Source organism: Eleutherodactylus coqui, chromosome 12 (genome assembly GCF_035609145.1).
Source record: "Eleutherodactylus coqui strain aEleCoq1 chromosome 12, aEleCoq1.hap1, whole genome shotgun sequence".
Taxonomy (NCBI): domain Eukaryota; kingdom Metazoa; phylum Chordata; class Amphibia; order Anura; family Eleutherodactylidae; genus Eleutherodactylus; species Eleutherodactylus coqui.
The window spans coordinates 88,445,349-88,467,288 of record NC_089848.1 but is presented as its reverse complement, the minus strand read 5'-3'; the positions used below and the strand labels follow the sequence as shown (position 1 = coordinate 88,467,288).

Sequence of the window (21,940 nt, the reverse complement as noted above, 5' to 3'; positions counted from 1 at the left end):
ATTCCTGGTTACTTCTTAGCACTTATAGACATAACACCATGTTGGGCTATAGAGAGCCTTCAAAATATCAACCTCATTTCAGAGCAGCAGTAGGGAAATGCAAAGTGAAATTTAAAGGAATTTTCCACTTTAATAGCAAGTTCTAATTTAAATCTATGTGATGTTAAATCCTCTAAAGCAGGGGCATCAAAAATTTATTTTCACCGAGGGCCACATCAGCCTTATGGGTGCCTACAAAGGGCCGATTGTAATTGTAAGACTGTATAGTAATAGTGACCCCCATAGTGGCGACCCTAGTAGTAATAGGGTTTCCATAGTAGCCTCAGTAGTGATAGGGACCCCCATAGTGACCCCAGTAGTGATAGGGACCCCCATAGTGGCCCCAGTAGTAACAGTGAACCCCATAGTGACTCCAGTCATAATAGTGGCCCCAGTACTAAGTGACTCCAGTAATCAGAGTGGCTGCAATAAGAGTGACGCCATAGTGGCCCCAGTAGTGATAGGGTCCCCCATTGTGATTTCAGTAGTGCTAGTGACCCCTCATAGTTACTCCAGTAGTAATAGTGACCCACTTAGTGGCCCCACTGGTAATAGTGACCCCCATTGTGACCCTAGTAGTAACAGTGACCCCCCAGTGGCCCCAGTAGTAACAGGGACCCTCATAGTGGCCCCAGTAGTAACAGTGACTGACACAGTAGTACCAGTAGTAATTGTGGCCCCAGTGGTAACAGTGACCCACAAATCAGCCTCAGTAGCAGGGATCCGCTGCTCAAGTTGCCCCATGTGCATGAGGCCTTAGGGCTCTTTCACACAAGCGTATATCGGGCACGCTTTCATGCCCGACTGATTTACGCTGCCAATCTGATACATTGTTTTCCCAAGCATCAGTGCAGATGGGCGTATTCCCACGGCGTAAAAACGGCCCACGACACAGATAGTGCATATGGTACACATTCCGGCCGCCCATTTTTACGCCAGCTAGAAAAGATAGTTGAGGAACTATCTTTCCGGACGGAATAAGGCGGCGGCTTCCATAGACTCCTATGGGAGCTGCCAGAGCAGGAAGGTGGGAGGCAGTTTAGCAGCGTGTCTGCTACACTCCCACACCCTTCCCTCCTCCACTTAGCCCCTTGCTTGCTGTTTGCAATGGGAGGGGGCGGGACAGGGCAGGAGCTAGTGTGCTAAGTGTGCCCGTCCCGCCCCCTCCATTGCTGACAGATGACAAGGAGTGGAGAGGGGTCAGGAGCTTAGCACACTAGCTCCCACCCTGTCCCAATCCCTTCCCTTGCTGGCAGACGACAAGGAGCGGAGGGGGGGGGGGGGGGAATTAGCACACTAGCTCCCACCCCGTCTCACCCCCTCCCCTTGCCGAGAGTCGGCGAGGGTGCAGAGTGGGGCGAGGCAGTTTAGCAGAGCTAAACTGTCTCCACCGGCCGGCAGTATCCTGGGCTTGGCGTATACTTGCCGGGCGGTGTGAATGGCCGCATGGACGTTCACGCAATTTTCGGTCGCGCTGTGGCCGTGACATGGTCGACCGAAAATCGCTGCGCTGGCCACATAAAATGAGGCGGTGGGAGGGATTCTGGCCGCGGGCCTTGTCTTTGACACGTGTGCTCTAGTATAAAAAAGGCAAAAGCATTCTGGAGATGATAAATTTATTAGATAACTAGAAAAATGATATCTGCGAGCTTTCAGAGGCTCCTAACTGAGAGAAAAGCCAACTTGGTGCATTACTGTACATTGTAATTCCAAGTCAAAAACTCAGCTCCAGCGCTATATCTCAGGACTGGTGTCCTATACTGAAATAACAATAGCGTACTTGAATAGGAAGGCGTGGATACTATGCATGATGGTTCTTATTGAAAATAATGGACTGTTCATGTGATATGTCGGGTCTGTTCAAGTGAGAGTCGAATGCTGCCAATGTAATCAGACCATGCAGCTGCTATGGGGCCTGTGGGATAGGATTGCCTGGAGGCAAATGGCCCTGCCCCCTATCTCTGAATGGCCAGCAGCGCAACTGACACTTTCTCTAAGTCAGTGCAGGCTGCTCTCTCAGCAGTTCTACACTGAGAGCAGGAAGGAATAGGAGAAGCAGCCTGCATTAACAGAGGAAGGGAAAAACACAGAAGGAGCTCCATTATCTTGTGAGGCTACAAAGAGAACAGAGCAGTGCTTTGTGAGGCCATAGAATAGAGACACCAGTGCTTTGTGAGGCCACAGAGGGGACACTACTTCTATGAGGGGCCACAGAGGGGACACTACTTCTATGAGGGGCCACAGAGGGGACACTACTTCTATGAGGGGCCACAGAGGGAACACTACTTCTATGAGGAGCCACAGAGCGGACACTACTTCTATGAGGAGCCACAGAGGGGACACTACTTCTATGAGGGGGTCACAGAGGGAACAGTACTTCTATGAGGAGCCACAGAGAGGACACTACTTCTATGAGGGGCCACAGAGGGGACACTACTTCTATGAGGGGCCACAGAAGGGACACTACTTTTATGAGGGGTCACAGAGGGGACAATCATACCATGGTGGGCCACAGAGGGGAAACTAGTACCATGATGGGCCATGGAGGAGACTCTAGTACTATGGGGGCCATAGAAGAGACACTACTACTGTGGGGGAGCCAGAGAGGGGACACAAGTACCATGGGGGCTACAGAGAGGACACAAGTACTGCAGAGGCTATAGAGGGAATGCTAGTACTATGGTTACCACAGAGTGGACACTAGCGCTATGGAGGGGCCACAGAGGGGAGACTGGTACTATAGGGGAGCTTACTGAGAGGTTCATGGGGAGTATTGGCAGGATGGTAAGAGTGAGACGAGTCATGGCTGAAGGAAATCTTCATTGTTATGTAGGCCCAGATAAGGAACAAAACCTGATGAGAAGATGCCACGCATTGTCACTGAAGATAACTACATTGTAGTCACCATCACTGTAAAGTGCTGGCATCTAACTATTATATACTGACTGCATTATATAGAGCTATACTAGAGCGGAGATGCTGTACCGAAGTCTGTTGCATTATAAATATGCTGCCTCTAATATAATTTTTATGGAAGGGGCCCAATTCTAAGTTTTGCCATTGGACCCCATGACTTCTATGTATGCCCTTGTTTGTATATGCTCTCCTCTTCGCCAAATACACAAGGCTCCTGAACATGAGACCCCCAATATTACACTGGACAACAAAAATGCACTTTGAAATGTTTTCCTTTCTCAAAATAGTTAAATTACCCTAATTTTGGGTGGAGAAACACGAATATAATATTAGATTTTGTTTATTAGCTCTGGTTTTTAAGATATACTAATCTCAAATCAAAATACTAAAAATACGCTTTGAAGGTCTTTCTTCTCTCAAAATAACTAAACTGCCCTAATTTTGGGTCAAGGAAAATGAATGTGACGTTATATTTTGTTTAGTGGGTCTAACTCTGGTTTTATAGATACACTGACTTCAAATAAAAGGCTTAATCGTGTGAACAGATTCTCTTTGCTGGCCACTTGTACTCCTCTTCTGGGCGTCTCTTGTCACTCTCCACCAGTAGTCCGCCAGCAGAGAAGCTTCCATTTCCCCTGATACCTTCGTTCCATTTTCAATATAACCTGATGGAATCGCTCTCCATGTTCGTCACTCGCGGCACCACAGTTGTCAGGGAAGAAGTCCAGGTGAGAATGTAGGAAATGGATTTTGAGTGACATGTTGCCACCTAATCGATGGTACTTTTCTAGAAGTTTATTCACAATCTCATTGCAGTTGTCAACTCTTCGATTTCCCAGGAAGCCATGCACAACATCTTTAAATGCCTCCCATGCTGCTTTCTCATGACCCTGAAAAACTTGCTCAAAGTTTTTATCTTTAAGAAGATGCCGAATCTGCGGGCCAATGAAGATGCCGAATCTGCGGGCCAATGAAGATGCCGAATCTGCGGGCCAATGAAGATGCCTTCTTTACCTTTAACATCACTGAGCTGTGGAAATTGTCTTCTGAGGTACTGAAAAGCTTCTCCACCCTGGTTCATCCCCTTTACAAAGTTCTTCATGATTCCAGGTTTTATGTGTAGAGGGGGCAAAAGAATTCTGTTTCCTTCTACCAGAGGATCATGCTGGACATTTTTCTCTTCGGGGCAGAGATTTCCCCTTGGGGGACAGACTTTTATCTTGTAGTGAGAAGACCTATCCCCACTGTCCCACTGACACAGGAAGCGGCAGTACTTGGTGTATCCCAGCTGCATCTCCTGCAGTATTGCAATGACCTTCCGGTCTCCACAGGTCTCCCACTGATGGTCGTTGTACCCAACTGCTTTCAGAAGTGATTTTTAGATTTTTATTTAGTTATTCATATTCAACTATTTATTTTACAATATATACTTTTGTTTATTTAATGATTTCATCTAACCTTGTGGATCTGAATAAAGGTATATATTTAACTTAAATGGACTATATCTCAGGGCCAAGAGCTAACTCAATTATTTCATCATGGAAGAAACAAAAGTGACATTGAAAACTTTAAGAAATACCTATTTTCAAGCCAGGGCGCTTTCACACGACAGTTTTTATGTTCAGTTTTTTGTGAGCCAAAACCAGGAGCGGGTCCAAAATAGAGAGGACGTGCAAATCTTTCCATTATACTTTCTCTCCACTCCTGGTTTGGGCTCACAAAAAACTGAACATAAAAACTGTCGTGTGAAAGCGCCCTCAGAAAGATTTTTACTACTGATCAGTGTTATCATTAACCCCTTCAAGACCAAGCCTGTTTGTGTCATAATTAGAGATGAGCGAGTATACTTGCTAAAGGCAATTGCTCGAGCGAGCATTGCCTTTAGCGACTATCTCCCCGCTCGAAACAGAAGGTTCGGGTGCCGGCGGGGGAGCGGTGAGTAGCGGCAGTCAGCAGGAGGGGGGGGGGGGAGAGAGGGAGAGAGAGATCTCCCCTCCGTTCCTCCCCGCTCTCCCCCGCAGCTCCCTGCCCGCTGCCGGCACCCGAACCTTCCGTCTCGAGCGGGGAGATACTCACTAAAGGCAATGCTCGCTTGAGCAATTGCCTTTAGCGAGTATACTCGCTCATCTCTAGTCGTAATCACCAGGACAAATTTTCAAATTTGGCATGTATCACTTTAACCCCTTAAGGGCTCAGTCATACGGGCGTTTTTTTGACCAATTTGCAGATGCACTTGCGATCTGCTTCTATATATACCCAATGATTTGCAATGGGGTCGGTCACATGTCCGTTTTTTATGCGGATGTGCCGAAAATTATATGTAATTGCGTTCTGCGCAAATCGTTGTCCTTGTATATGCGCTCAATGGGGCCGGTGGCAGCAGAGCTGACCCCATTGAGAACATATACTAAAGATCGTTCTCCTCTGCCACAGCTGTGACAGAGGACAACGATGTTCTCCCATTGAATTCAATGGAGCCGGCAATACAGCCGGCTCCATTGAAAGCAATGGGCTGCCCGCAAGCTCTGTATTAATTTTCGGGGAAGGGCTTCAAATATAAGCCCTTCCCTGAAAAGCATGCAAAAAGAGTGTATAAAGTAAAACTGTAATTCAATAGCTAAGAGCTGCCTCTGATTGGTCACAGTGCTCAGCCAATTAGAGGCAGCACGCACTCACCCATTCATGAATTCATGAATGGGTGAGTGAGTGCTGCCTCTGATTGGCTGAGGGTTGTGACCAATCAGAGGCAGCCCATTCAGCAGCAGGGATTTTAAATCCCTTCCTGCTGAATACTACAGAGAGCAGTTCAGGAGAAGAGCCGGTTGGATGCGACTGATCTCCGGCAGCTGCAAAAAGGTGAGTATATATTTTTCTTTATTTTTTACACTTTTTTGGATGCTTTTCAGGGAAGGGCTTATATTTGAAGCCCTTCCCACGAAAATTAATACAGCGCTTGCCGGAAGCCCATTGCTTTCAATGGACGAACATCGTTCTCCTCTGCCACAGCTGTGCCACAGAGGATGCGGGCAGCGCTCGTTTGACCGAGCCCTTTGGGCTGATAAACTCTGCTAGCAGCGTTTTTTTCAGCTGTGACGCTGGCTTCGGTCACACGATTTTTTATGCGCATCAGTTTTGCGCACAAAAAAAGTGCGCAAAAAAACGCCCGTATGACTGAGCCCCAAGAACATGGCCTATTTTAGCATTGAGGACCAAACGGTTTTCGGTATTTTTTCATCTTCATTTTTCAAAAGCCATATCTTTTTTATTTTTCTGTCGACGCGGCCGTATAAGGGCTTGTTTTATGCGTGGTGAACTGTAGTTTTTATTGGTTCCATTTTTGGGCACATAGACTACATTGTAAAACTTTTATTATTTTTTTTATGATCGCAGGGAGAGAAAACGCATCAATTCTGCCATAGATTTTTTTTTAAAGTGTTAATTATGCAGCATAAATGATACACTACATTTTTTCTGTGGGTTGGAACGGTTACAACAATACCAAAATTCTTTTTTTTTTTTAGGTTTTTTCACTTTTTCACAATAAAAACCCTTTTTATAAATTATTCGTTTTTTCTAAAATCATGCATTCAAATTCCTATAACTTTTTTATTTTTCGATGGACAGAGCTCTATGATGGCTTATTTTTTTGCGAGACGACCTGTAGTTTTTATTGGTGCCATTTTGAGTTACATACGTTTTTTAAAATCAATTTTATTGCATTTTTTGGGAGGCAAAATGCTAAAAATTAGCATTTTGCCTCAGTTTTTAAGCGTTTTTTAAAACGCTTGTTGCCATGCAGGATAAAAAGCATGTTCAATTTATTGTATGCATCATTACGAATGTGTCGATACCAAATATGTGGGGTTTTAAAAAAAATTTATGCTAATATGAGAAAAGCATAAAAAAAGGGTTATTTTAACATTTTTTTTTACATTTTTATTTTCTCTACTTTATTTTGCTCTTCTTTATACACCATCTGTGTCCCACTGAGGGACTTACACTGCAGCACTAATGATCGCTATGATAAGGCATGGCAGGATTTCTCTCCTGCCATGCCTTATTGCTTATTACAACGATCGTAGGCAATGGCAATACAGGACGCCTGTATCTGGCGTCCTGTTGCCATAGCAACCAGCCGGGCTCTCGCGATAACATCGCGAGAGCCGGCTGAAGTCACAGAGAGAGCGCGCTCCCTCTATGAACCCTTTCCCTGCCGCGATCTACTTAGATCTCCGATGCCCCCCGCTGTTGCAGTGGGAGGTCGGCTACTAGTGATATCAAGGGATTGAACTGATAAAGAAAGACACAAGAGGGGGAGATCTTGAAACGTTACTCCTCCAAAAAGAAACTAAGTGGATCTATAGGATGGAAACAACAAAACTTAACGGGTTAAACGAACAACTTACATTTAATTGCTTTATTTGAGAACAAACAGAGAATACTAGAGTGACAAATATCAGCCCTAGCTGAAGGACATCCAGCCATACTGGAGCACGGGAATTACAAACTATTAAGAAGAATGCAATAAATGGATTGATGCAATACCACATACAATTGCCATCTTGTTATACTCTATATGCTGCAGCCATTTTTTATGACTTACCTGGATTTACTTCCATCAAGATCAATACTTTACCTGCTGATATGCATGGTATATATGCACATCATATATCACTATGCTGCATAACAATCTATATATAAATATCATATATAGATCTATACTATCCAGTTAAATACCTAATCAGATATACGATGAGAAACAAGATGAAAAGAATGACAATACTCCAATCTTAGTGTATTTTTAATACATCACTGTGCATATTAAGATCCTCTTGTATGGTTAGTGCCATGCCGTACTCCCCCCGTTGTAGTGATATCAAGTGATCAGTGGCTTGTTACTATCTTGTATCTCCCCTTGAGTTCATCTCGAGCACCTCTGACCAATCAGAGCTAAGTCACGTCATCATGCGTTCCACCTTGTATCTTTATTCAACGCTGCCGTAATGCAGAACATCATGGATGAAAACGCGATGACGCCTAGGTGACGCGGTGACGTCAGTACGTCATTCACGTCACCGGGTCACATGACTAAAAGGTCCCGGCGCGTCTTTACTAAGCGACGCTTGCTAGACGCGTCATATGATGCACCGCACCATCAAGTGGAGCCAGGCCCGTATACCTCACAGAAGAACACGGGGAGGAGCTATGACGCTGCGGCGCCATCATAGCGCATCAGAGACAGCGCCCCCTCAATTCAACCTATAGAAAGGCTGGAAATACGGCACAGCCTATTGCTAGGGCACGACATGTACACAATTTAGAGCACAATGATTGTATTGCTTGCAATCCGAATAAGAACAAAACGATCGATATCTATACTCTTCTTCCCCGAAGACTAAACAAACAATAAAGACAATTATAAAGGGGGACTAGAGAAGCATAGTACGTATAAATACAATAGTTTAAAAAAGATTCCCGCCTACCTCTATGACCATTGGCCGAGACCTGGGACACCTCCCCTAGGGGAGGGGACAAGTTAGCTTTATAAAGCTCAACACTGAAACATCACACAGATAGCCCTGACCTACCACCAAGGCCAGAGGCGCTACCTCTCTGATCCTAAACATATGGATACTCCTTTAACACAGCAGAAAAAGACCAAATAATCTCTAGCAAGAAAAATTGCACCTTTACTTAGAACGCTAGCCTAACCATGTCAGTTTCTGACACTGTTTGCTTTCTAGCACACTGTGATTTCTGCATACACTTTGCAGTCTCACAGTTAAATTGATGCGGTTGATCTATTAAGGAGATGCCAATGAGATATAGGTCATACTCCCTCCATGGTACAACAATTGCATCTATCGCAGGGTTCTATTACCCCTGCTAGCTAAGTGCAAAAACTTTAAAAGAGCAATATGCTTATTATCGCATAATATATGAAAAATTATCTTACTGGGTATCATAGCAATCTGTGAGCTAAAACAAAGAAAGTTGAAAGAATATTACGTGCAAAACGTACAAACTTCTATTATAGTGCACTGGAGAAAATGCTCTTTTGACTCACTGAGGATACCCTGATAAGCGAATACATTATTCATATATTAAGTGCTCATTGGTCTAAACAGCTAAAACAGCACATTGACGACACTTGCTAGTGAGTCTTTCTGCTCCTATAAATAGAAAGGTTATAGGAGGGAGATACATTATATATATTACTGTTCTCCAAAACGCTGGAACAGTTATGATGATACATAGATGGTACTAACCAACGAGATCTCCTGATGATCCGTTCTATGAACGGGGAAACGCGTTGAGATTGAGATTGAGATTGAGATTATGCATAGTACTACTAGCTGACATCTGAATTTGAATTGTCGATCAGAAAATACATAGTGGTCGCCTTAAGAGTAACCTCTCGAAAAGAGGGCGTTTTTGTACCTTTCTCTCTTATAGTACGAGAACATTTACGAGAACATACAAGGTGATAGTGTTGAGACAACTGGAGATTGTTCAACATCACATACCATCTGTGCTCATAATACTGTCACCTATGTAACTCCACAATCCCAAAATAAAGGAGAGACAAGTATATTCCCACATTATATCTTTCCAAAACACGCATTAATGAAAATATTGGGTTGATGATGATATTTAATCAACCCCAATAAAATACTATACGAATGCGTTCAGAAGAAAGATATAGGGACGGGGAAAGCTAATCAAGAAAGAAATTTTCCATTTATTAGTTCCTGCGTTTTGTTGCTTCACCACTCTACCAGGATTGTACCCACACTAGGGACCCATGGTATATAAAATTACAATCACAAAGTGGTGATAGTCTCCCTCCGAGTGAGACTTATACACCTCTTGAGATATAGGGGTTTTTTGTGTAGTGCCCTATTTGTGTCATTTGATTTTAAATATATCTATTAAAGTTTATTGATTTTATTTATACTTTTGTCTAAACTGTGAAGGGTATTCTATGGGTTGGTACGATTACTACGATACCAAGCTTTTATAGCTTTTATTGCTGTACTACTTAAAAATAAATTAAATATCTTTGGGGGAAAAAAATATATTTTCTGCCGCCATCTGCTGACAGGCAGAACTTTTTTATTTTTCCGTCTATATAGTTGCATAAGGGCTTCTTTTTTGCTGGATGTCCTGCAGTTTCTATTGCTACCATTCTGAAATTTATTATTTTACTTTTTAAATGCTGTTTATTGCATTTTTTTCTTGGAGACCAAAAAGCGCAATACTGACGTTGGGTATATTGTTTATGACGATGTTTAACGTGCGGAATAAATAATGCATTACTTCCATAGGTTGGATGTTTATGGACATAGCGATACCAAATAGGTTTTCTTTGGGGGGGGAGGGGTGTTAGATTTTTTTTATTATAGATATGGAAAAAGGCTTTTTTTTACTTTTATTACCTTTCATTTTTCTAATAATTCTGACAACTTTTTAAATTTAATTTTTTCATTATCTGTCAGTCCCCATAGGCAGTTGGCTGCGCTATTTGTTCTCTCTGAAAAAGCGGAAATGAAATGGAATGGAATTTAATGGAAATATTTCTGTTTTTAATGAAAACCCATTGAAATGAAGGGGAACAAAGTGTAACTGTTTAATTTATTTTTTATTTCCATTTCTCTGCTCCTCATATGGAAAAGTGAAACAGAAAAGCGTGACTCAGGCTAACGCCCGTGTGGATGACCCCTAGCCCACCTAATTCTCCAGCTCATAAAATACAATAGCTAAAATTGATTCACCAGCAAACCAATGCTTCCCAATGGCGGCCAAATTGAAAATTGACTGGAAAGCCGTTTCAATCTCGAATGGCACAGTGTGATTAATTCATTTATAATAATATTAAAAAAAATGGACACCTACCTCAATAATTGTTGGCTTTCCCACACTCTCAAATGTCGGAGATCCATAAAGCACGCCGTCGCTGAATGGTGTCCTCTGAATATACCGCAGCCATCCAGGCCGATCGGGATAGCCCATTAGATTTGTATTAAATGTGATTGGATCATTGCTTAATTCACCTGAATAGGAGACAAGGAGTTTACAGATAAAAAAGGGAATTTGAGAGACATTTTACATTTTTTAAAGTGGATTTCAAGCAAAAATAAGTTTAGGTACATCACTAGTGTCTTACAGATTGCTGGGGGTCCAACCACTAGGACCCATGATAATCTATCGGATAAGGAAGCCACTGCCCTTCTTCATTTTCTATGCATGTCACCACTCCAAAGCTTCAAGGTAAATAGCGCCACGTTCCAGCACCCTCGCAGCGTTGGGTCAGAAGCAATGTCGTACAGGGAAAAGATCTGGAAGAATCTGGAAAAATATCTTTGCATTTCTAGACTGTAGCTACTTCATTCTAGTAATTGGTTGGACCATTGGAACCCTCACAGTTATGATGGAAGAACCAGTCACCTGTTTGCCCACACAGCGTGGACATTTTTGACAAAAAAATGGCCTGAATCTTTTGCCTCACCCTCCGTATTCACCCAACTTCGCTCTGTGCGATTTTCTTTTAGGAACGCTTTGAGTAGTGGAAAAGGAAACAAAATTTCACAATTGCGCCTTGTTTGTACGAAATGGCAAAATAGGTGAAAAACTGAGCAGCTTGTTGGAAAAAAATCATCGGAGACAAAATCAACCAACCCCAACAACGTTGGCTTGTATACCGACTCAGAAGGGCTCACAGACATTCACCTAGCAGGAGAAACCTGTACTAGTAATGCCCCACCACTAGAAGACTCCTGTTTCTTTTGGGTACCCCCTCTTATGAGTAATCAGCTCTTTACTCATTTTCACTCACTTGGCATAATGGTGGTTCGGGGACACCCATTGTGGGTCCAGAGATAGGACCCGCAGATATCTATTGCGCATCCTGTGGATAAATAGCTGCTAAGGGAATAAACTTTAAACAACTGATTAATGAGGTTATGTGGAACTCAATATGGCTGTTTTTTCCAAAAACAGTCCCCCCCCCCGGTTCATGGGTTATGTCTGATCTTGTAGCTTAGCTCGTGGCTGTTTTCCACTGATTTTCTGTTGCTGGAATAAAATTGGAAGTTGTCTGTGCCTAAATTTATTCTGCACCAGGACAACATCCCCAAACATACAGCCAATGCTACTAAGAACTATCTGCAGCATAAAGAAAATCGTGGGGTCATGGAAGTGATTATGACCCCACAGAGCTCTGATCTCAACATCTAGTCTGATTCAATTCAGAAACTGTGTGTAAGCCCCTCCTGGATTGGAGGATCAAAATTCCCACCTTCAGGAAGGGCTGGCTGTGATTGGTTCACAAGCACCACGGCTCAGCCAATCAGAGCTGGCGCTTGATGCACCAATCACAGCCAGCCCTTCCTGGAGGCTGAAATTTTTGATCCTCCAATCCAGGAAGGGCTGGCAGAAGACTTCAAGCTAGTCTGCCGGAGCTTCAGGGGAGAAGACATGCAGGAGATGACAACGCCTCTTAGGTGATGTATTATTATTGTTTTTATTTTTTCCTGCAGCTAGGACTTATTTTAGTGCTTTTGCACTAGGATTTCCTACTGTCAAAGTTGCATCGCATCACACGAAAACCGCGTCTTAATGTGATACAAAGCAACACATAAGAAGGCTCCATGGGAAAACATGAGCTACAAAACCTCACAAGTTGCGTGCATATCGCGAAACCCGCAAGGTTTTTTTTTCTTGCGATATCGCAGGCTTTGTAGTCTGTAGATATGTTTTGTAACATTGCAAATGTGAAGGAACCCATAGGAAAGCATGGGCTTCACATACATGCAATTTGTAGCGCTGTCGCAACGCGTGAAGATCGCACAGTTTTGTAGCCCGTGTAAAAGAGGCTTAAAGGGTACCTGCATTTTCACCTTCAGGGCACTTCTGCTCCATCGGCCGTTTTTGCTCTATAAGTGCTTTATGGGGTTGTCTTTAGCTGCCAGAAGGAGCTGAAAACGGCAGACAGAGCGGAAGCACTCCGAGGCGTGTCAGTGGGACAATGCAAGCATACAGTATTTCTATGGAGAAAATTATTTGAACCATAGCAAATATTATCTCCATGATCATAGCATCTTACAAGCCTCCCGATAGCAAGGAAAGAAATGAACGGGAAATCGATATCATGAAAATGACGAGGAGTTAAACAACATAGCAGGAAGTTATTACATTATTCATTATACAATACATAATGTATGATTACATAAAACTTGCGCTGCGCAAGACGGGGTGCTGGAGGCTCATATACATTAGTGAAAGATATATATATATATACAGAACCACATCTTTAGGACTATTTCACACAAGCACATAAACGGCATGTTTTTATGGACGATCAATATGCACGACTATCTGTGGCATTGGTTTCCAATGCAGTCGTTTACACGGGCGATTACTTATAATTCAGAAATATTGATGTGATTTAGGCCACTCTCACACATGCACTTTTTTACCGCAATTACCGCAGCATTTTGATTTCAATGGGGCCTCACAGACACGCCCTCGGTCATTTTTAGCTAGCATAAAAATCATCGTTTGATCTCTGAAAAGACTGGACAAATTCCATTTAAATGGTAAGAATTTTGAGCAATCAAACGATGGTTTTTATGCCAACTAAAAACCAGCGCTTAACGACAATTGAACGAATAGTGCACGACTGCCAGCATTTTATATTATCAAGATTATCGCTCACTTTCGGCCGTTTTAACGACTTCTGAGCGATAACTCTCACGTGTAAAGGGGCCTTTAGTCTATAAGTCATAAAGTGTGTTATGTAAGAAGGTCCTGGTCAGTGACCAGGTTTGCCATATTGTAGAGTTCAAACTCCGTACACCCAAATATCTGACTTTAAGAGAGGTTGGATAATTGGCATGTTTGAAATGGGGGTATCACTTTGTGAAATCTCCTGAAGGACAGGTCATCGTGCAATGTCAGTACAGAGAGTGGCTACTCGGTGGACACAGGAAGCTCCAGTACTCACAGATCTGGCACAGGTCCATGCAGAAAGTCAACGCCACATGAAGACCGCCAAATTGTGCAGATGGAAGTTGTTGATAGACGAGCTACTGCAGCACAGATCCAAGTAGTGGTTGGAGTCAGAGTCCCTCCACAAACAATTGTAAAACGATTGTTTGAAGCTGCGTTGCATTCTCGGGCCCCCATGCAGTGTGTTCCTTTAACCCCATTTCACTACTAGCAACAACTAACCTGGCATACTGCTAGCCACAACTGGACACATGAATGGGGAACAGTTGTATTCAGTGACTAGTCTTGATTCTGGGCAGTGATAATCGTCAACGTATCTGTAAGTGTTTTAGAGAAAAGGCCCACCTGGCTGTGGTTTCAGAGCACCACACCGGTCCAACCTCTGGAGTCATTGTTTCATTTGCGATACCAGGGCAGAGTTGGTGGTTGTTGAAGGTGAATGACAACCCGCCAGTATGTGGACAGAGTTTTAAATCCTTCATGACCACCATCCAAAATAGTATCTTCCAACAGGATAATGCCCGTTTACATACTGCAGCCATCACAAAACATGTCTTGCAAGGTGTCATGACCATGGATTGGCCAACGCAGTCCCCAGATTTATCCCAATTAGAGCATGTCTGGGATGCCATTAGGGCTAATGCCTACGGATGGATTATCACTGCTGAAATCGTGGCCAGACACCCACCGCGATTTCTGCAGCAATAACCCTCCATAGACATGCTATCTAAAGCGATTCTCCCATGCCCATGAGCGAAAATCAACCACAATGTTCTGCTCACGGGGGAGAATCGCAGCATGTTCTAATTTGTGCGGAAAAACTCATGGGCGGCTTCCATTGTAGTCAAGCTGTCTGTCCCGCGATACTTCCGCTGTGAGCACAGCGGAAGTATCATGGAAAATCACGTCACCACCCACCGCCGGCGTGGGATGCGCTACACTGCGCTGGCTCCCCAGCGGAGACTCTCGCCGCGGATCCAGAGTGGTGAGTATAGGGTCCCTGGGGGGCGCCAGGTCTGATTCCACTGCAATATTCTGCAGTCGAAATCCGACCTGAAGAGCTTATGTCCCGTGGCCACCAACCACAAACTGTACAAAAACTGAATGCACAAGTCACGCAGGCATGGGGAGACCCCAACAAAATATCCGAACACATTGATTGAATGCCTGCAAAGATCCAAGAGTGTATAGGTGCTCATAGTGGGCACTTCTTACTCAAACTTGTACTAAACAGTAATAAACTTTGTCTGAGTCTTTCCAATTTGCTTTCATTTATTTTGGGTATGATATATATCTAACCATGTTTTGTGAAATTTCACCAATTTCCATCAGTGTAGTTATTGAATCTTTATAGGGTTTGCCTTAAAACTAATAGGTGAAAATAGCTTCCCCATGGCAAAAACCTAATAAAGAGCCCATACTCGCCTCTCTTCTCTGATTACTGAGCCCTGTTATTGGCTGCAGAAGCCTATTTACAGGATGGCACAGGCTGACTACAGTAGCAAGGAGATCCAGTGCCCCCCGCAGGGGACGTGCGGGAAGCTGGGAGAGGTGACTATGAGCACCTTAACCCTTCCCAATCCACTGTCTGACGTCTGAAGACATTCTGATTGAAGGCTGTACAGCTCCGATGTCAGAAGACGTCCGGCAGGGTATTCTTAGTGTATACTACTGGCCGCTCTGTTGTCGGGGGCCTCTCCAGCATGTCCCATACCGCAGTACTGGCTCTAGCCAGCAGATGGCGCTTTTGTATTATGGCAGAAAGAGAAAGCCCCCTAGGAAACCCTGAATCCAAAATTAGATTGCAAAGGGTTAAGTTTTTGCAGAGGGAAAACCATTTTCATCTAAAAGCTTCAACTTTAACAACTACTTTATCAATAACAGCTCCTCCAGTCTTCAATACATTGGAAGCGCATATCATCAAATTCTACTTTTTTTTTAAGCCAATGATTATGCTAAACTGATCAGGGGCATTGCCACTGCCAGAGACCGCCCCAAAGGAGCTGATCACAGCTTAGGAGTTACAAAGCTCATGCTGTCCTTCACAAATAAAATGCCACAGCTTTAGGGCTTATTCAGATGACCATATATCGGCTGGGTTTCACGCCTGGCCGATATACGGTGTCCCTCTCTGCAGGGGGAGGAGGCTGGAAGAGCCAGGAGTAGTGCACTAAGGTCCCCCCTTTCCAATTGCAAATAGTGGCGAGGGGTGGAGAGGGGGTGGGAGCCCAGAGCACTGCTCCCGGCTCTTCCAGCCTCCTCCCCCTGCAGAGAGGGACCCCATATATCGTCCAGGCATGAAAACCTGGCTGATATACAGTCGTCTGAAGCCACCCTTAAAGAGAAATTTGATGGCTTAGTTTTCCAACACTTAGGGCCCTTTTACAAGGGCCGATAAATCGTTCAGATTCTCGTGTTCCAGAATCTGAACAATTGTCATTCAGTCTAAATGCATGCCCCGACTGAAGGAATGATAAATTGTTCTCATTCACTTTATGTATACATAAAAACTGAATGATCAGCTCATGTAAACAGGTAGACACATTTATCTATGTACGGCTGCCTGTTTACTGTGAATGAAGGTGGGTGGGCTGGAGCTATTTCCACCCCATGTGACCTCCATTCACTCAATGGTGATCGCTCCTATGTAAAAGCACAGGAGTGATCATCGCTGGGATGACCTGTCTGGCATCTGCACCCTAAAGGTCTTCTTGTGTTAAATAGCCTTTAGCAATTTGGCTCTCTGGCTTTGCTTAGGAAACTATTCATACTGGAAGAAAGAAGATACTGAAGATGGACACCAACTCTAACTGCCTCAATGAGAGTTTACTCTTCTATATACACTATAATTATTCCATTATACATGTAGCATAGGCATAAATTAATTTATGGTGGTATTATTGGTTATTGTCATCCAAAACAAGTAGAACATCACTCAATTAATGGAACCTTATAGCCAAATTTAAAATTGGCCCCAACAAGACTCCAGCACTTGTACAAGGCCTTTATTAAAGAGCATCCTGCCTGTATTTATCACATGATAAATGATAGAATTCTGGCTGTGTATTGTCACCACTAGGTGGAGCTCACTGCAGATTGATCTATGCGGCTGCAACTCGCAGTCATCCACAAATTCTCCTGCATACAAAGCATCTGAATGTATACAGGACCGTGTTTATAGCGGCTACTGCTCTAGGAATATTTTCTTTTCCCTTTCTATTCATCTTCAATTTGCTAGCGCTTACAAAGACTGAACCAAGGCAAGTTCCATTTTTACAATAATGCAAAAACATGAAAAATTACCGCTGAGACAGCCGCTGACCTCGAGAACGGATGTCCTGTGTCCCCCTCTGCCTGTCACTGCGGGGGTCGCTTCTCTTCCTGCAGTGAAGTCAGCATGAATGAAGTACTGGCCAAGCATGAGCAGTCAGCGCTCCATTCATTTCAATGGGATTGACAGAAATACCCAAGTGCTTGCTGCTTGGGTATCTCCACAGTCCCATTGAAAGTGAATGCTGCGTTCGAGTGCTTGTGCCACCAGCTCTCAATTCAGTCTCCTCCTTACTGCAAGGAGGATGGGGACATGGGACACCCTCGGGATTGGAAGGGGGCTCAGCAGCGAGACCCCTTCGGATCAACAAGTTATCCTGTGGATAACTTTAGATCTTGGTACAACCCCTATAACCATGAGCAATTCCCTATTACTGACTTCAGTTGTATGTAGGCCCCTGAGTAGAAAGTGTTTACTGACTATTTACCCACCCTTAGCAGGCCAAGTGTGCAGCTTGTTTAACTATATGGCAATAAGCCACCAAACCAAGTGGGCCCTTGTATCAGCTGCCACATCCGTATACACGAGGTCTAACACTATATCTGACCATCATGAGACTTGTATCTGGCATTTTCACCAGTGCTCCCCTCTGCAGACTATATATCTAATTTTCAGACTGCTGCTATGTTGGCTCTATCCACTGCTCATGAAGAAAACAGAAGATGCTGCTCCCTAGCTCTCTGTAGTGCACACAGTACTTCTGTAGTGTGCTCCATGCTGATGCTATTCCTCTGAGCAGTGTAGATGTGATTCTAGTAGTTGTAAATCAGTTACCAATTAGTTGCAGCAGCCATATCTGTGTGAGTCTCTCCCTCTTCCTCCCACCTGTCCTCTCCATACATTTCTATGGGCACCATGAGTCTTCACCCACTTCCTGTTCTCCCTCTTGTTATATCTGTTACTAGAGACGGGACTTCAATTGAAAACAGCTAGAGGAAAGCATATTAGAAAACAGGGAGACCCCTAGTGGCCAGTGATTTAGAGGGATGTTTCAGCACTTAACTAGAGATGAGCGAGCACCAAAATGCTCGGGTGCTCGTTACTCGAGACGAACTTTTCGCGATGCTCGAGGGTTCGTTTCGAGTAACGAACCCCATTGAAGTCAATGGGCGACCCGAGCATTTTTGTATATCGCTGATGCTCGCTAAGGTTTTCGTTTGTGAAAATCTGGGCAAATCAAGAAAGTGATGGGAACGACACAGCAACAGATAGGGCAGGCGAGGGGCTACATGTTGGGCTGCATCTCAAGTTCCCAGGTCCCACTATTCAGCCACAATAGCGGCAAGAGTGCCCCCCCCTCCCAACAACTTTTACTTCTGAAAAGCCCTCATTAGCAATGCATACCTTAGCTAAGCACCACACTACCTCCAACAAAGCACAATCACTGCCTGCATGACACTCTGCTGCCACTTTTCCTGGGTTACATGCTGCCCAACCCCCCCACGACCCAGTGTCCACAGCGCACACCAAACTGTCCCTGCCCAGCCTTCAGCTGCCCTCATGCCACGCCACACTCATGTCTATTTATAAGTGCGTCTGCCATGAGGAGGAACCGCAGGCACACACTGCAGAGGGTTGGCACGGCTAGGCAGCGACCCTCTTTAAAAGGGGCGGGGCGATAGTCCACAATGCTGTACAGAAGCAATGAGAAATCCAATCCTGTGCCACCTCCATCTGGAGCTGCACACGTGGGCATAGCAATGGGGAACCTATGTGCCACACACTATTCATTCTGTCAAGGTGTCTGCATGCCCCAGTCAGACCGCGTTTTTTTATAAATAGTCACAGGCAGGTACAACTCCGCAATGGGAATTCCGTGTGCACCCACAGCATGGGTGGCTCCCTGGAACCCACCAGCTGTACATAAATGTATCCCATTGCAGTGCCCTGGACAGCAGAGCTAACGTCAGATTAAATGCAGGTGGGCTTCGGCCCACACTGCATGCCCCAACCTGACCGGGCTTTATAATTCATAGACACAGGCAGGTACAACTCCCTATTGTGAAGTCCCTGTGGACCCTCAGCATGGGTGGGTGCCAGGAAGCCACCGGCGGTACATAAATGTATCCCATTGCATTGCCCATCACAGCTGAGGTAATGTCATGTTTAATGCAGGTGGGCTTCGGCCCACACTGCATGTCCCAGTCAGACTGGGGTTCTTTAGAAGTGGACACATGCAGTTACAACTCCCTGTGGACCCACAGCATGGGTGGGTGCCAGGAAGCCACCCGGCGGTACATAAATATATCCCATTGCATTGCCCATCACAGCTGAGGTAATGTCATGTTTAATGCAGGTGGGCTTCGGCCCACACTGCATGCCCCAGTCAGACTGGGGTTCTTTAGAAGTGGACACATGCAATTACAACTCCCTGTGGACCCACAGCATGGGTGGCTCCCTGGAACCCACCGGCGGTACATAAATATATCCCATTGCAGTGCCCAACACAGCTGATGTAACGTCAGCTGTAATGCAGGTGGGCTAAAAATTAATTGGATTACACTGTAGGCGAGGGCCCCCAAAAATTGGTGTACCAACAGTACTAATGTACGTCAGAAAAATTGCCCATGCCCAACCAAGAGGGCAGGTGAAACCCATTAATCGCTTTGGTTAATGTGGCTTAATTGGTAACTAGGCCTGGAGGCAGCCCAGTTAAAATAAAAATTGGTTCAGGTGAAAGTTTCAACGCTTTAATGAGCATTGAAACGTATAAAAATTGTTTACAAAAATTATATGACTGAGCCTTGTGGGCCTAAGAAAAATTGCCCGTTCGGCGTGATTATGTGAGGTTTCAGGAGGCGGAGCAGGAGGAGGAGGATGAATATAATACACAGATTGATGAAGCTAAAAGGTCCCCGTTTTTTATGGTGACAGAGAGCGATTCTTCCATCCGCGGGTGCAGCCTACGTATTGTTTAGGTACCGCTGCTGTCCGCTGGTGGAGAAGAGAAGTCTGGGGAAATCCAGGCTTTGTTCATCTTGATGAGTGTAAGCCTGTCGGCACTGTCGGTTGACAGGCGGGTACGCTTATCCGTGATAATTCCCCCAGCCGCACTAAACACCCTCTCTGACAAGACGCTAGCCGCAGGACAAGCAAGCACCTCCAGGGCATACAGCATGAGTTCAGGCCACGTGTCCAGCTTCGACACCCAGTAGTTGTAGGGGGCAGAGGCGTCACGGAGGTCGGTCGTGCGATCGGCTACGTACTCCCTCAAAATCCTTTTACAGAGGCTCCCGCCGACTTAGCCTTGACTGGGGAGCGGTGACACAGTCTTGCTGGGGAGCCATAAAGCTGTCAAGGGCCTTAGAGAGTGTTCCCCTACCTGTGCTGTACATGCTGCCTGATCTCCGCGCCTCCCCTGCTACCTGGCCCTCGGAACTGCGCCTTCGGCCACTAGCGCTGTCGGATGGGAATTTTACCATCAGTTTGTCCGCCAGGGTCCTGTGGTATAGCATCACTCTCGAACCCATTTCCTCTTTGGGTATGAGAGTGGAAAGGTTCTCCTTATACCGTGGGTCAAGCAGTGTGTACACCCAGTAATCCGTAGTGGCCAGAATGCGTGTAACGCGAGGGTCACAAGAAAGGCATCCTAACATGAAGTCAGCCATGTGTGCCAGGGTACCTGTACGCAACACATGGCTGTCCTCACTAGGAAGATCACTTTCAGGATCCTCCTCCTCCTCCTCCTCCTCCTCCTCAGGCCATACACGCTGAAAGGATGATAGGCAAGCAGCATGTGTACCCTCAGCAGTGGGCCAAGCTGTCTCTTCCCCCTCCTCCTCATCCTCCTCCTCCTCCTCCTCACCGCGCTGAGATATAGACAGGAGGGTGCTCTGACTATCCAGCGACATACTGTCTTCCCCCGGCTCTGTTTCCGAGCGCAAAGCGTCTACCTTTATGCTTTGCAGGGAACGTCTCAAGAGGCATAGCAGAGGAATGCTGACGCTAATGATTGCAGCATCGCCGCTCACCACTTGGGTAGACTCCTCAAACTTTCCAAGGACCTGGCAGATGTCTGCCAACCAGGCCCACTCTTCTGAAAAGAATTGAGGAGGCTGACTCCCACTGCGCCGCCCATGTTGGAGTTGGTATTCCACAATAGCTCTACGCTGCTCATAGAGCCTGGCCAACATGTAGAGCGTAGAGTTCCACCGTGTGGGCACGTCGCACAGCAGTCGGTGCACTGGCAGATTAAACCGATGTTGCAGGGTGCGCAGGGTGGCAGCGTCCGTGTGGGACTTGCGGAAATGTGCGCAGAGCCGGTGCACCTTTCCGAGCAGGTCCGACAAGCGTGGGTAGCTTTTCAGAAAGCGCTGAACCACCAAATTAAAGACGTGGGCCAGGCATGGCACGTGCGTGAGGCTGCCGAGCTGCAGAGCCGCCACCAGGTTACGGCCGTTGTCACACACGACCATGCCCGGTTGGAGGCTCAGCGGCGCAAGCCAGCGGTCGGTCTGCTCTGTCAGACCCTGCAGCAGTTCGTGGGCCGTGTGCCTCTTATCTCCTAAGCTGAGTAGTTTCAGCACGGCCTGCTGACGCTTGCCCACCGCTGTGCTGCCACGCCGCGCGACACCGACTGCTGGGACGTGCTGCTGCTACTGACACATCTTGATTGCGAGACAGAGGTTGCGTTGGAGGAGGAGG

General features: G+C 45.5%; 1 protein-coding gene across 4 annotated transcripts in view; it reads right to left on the bottom strand.

The window, feature by feature from the left end:
- SGCE (sarcoglycan epsilon) overlaps positions 1 to 21,940 on the bottom strand; it is a 77,219-nt gene that overhangs the window by 36,417 nt on the left and 18,862 nt on the right. For all 4 annotated transcript variants that reach the window (XM_066585603.1, XM_066585600.1, XM_066585599.1 and 1 more), the window contains one exon: positions 10,852 to 11,009. In XM_066585603.1, the coding sequence (XP_066441700.1) occupies positions 10,852 to 11,009 (158 nt within the window). The remainder of the gene's footprint in view (positions 1 to 10,851; positions 11,010 to 21,940) is intronic.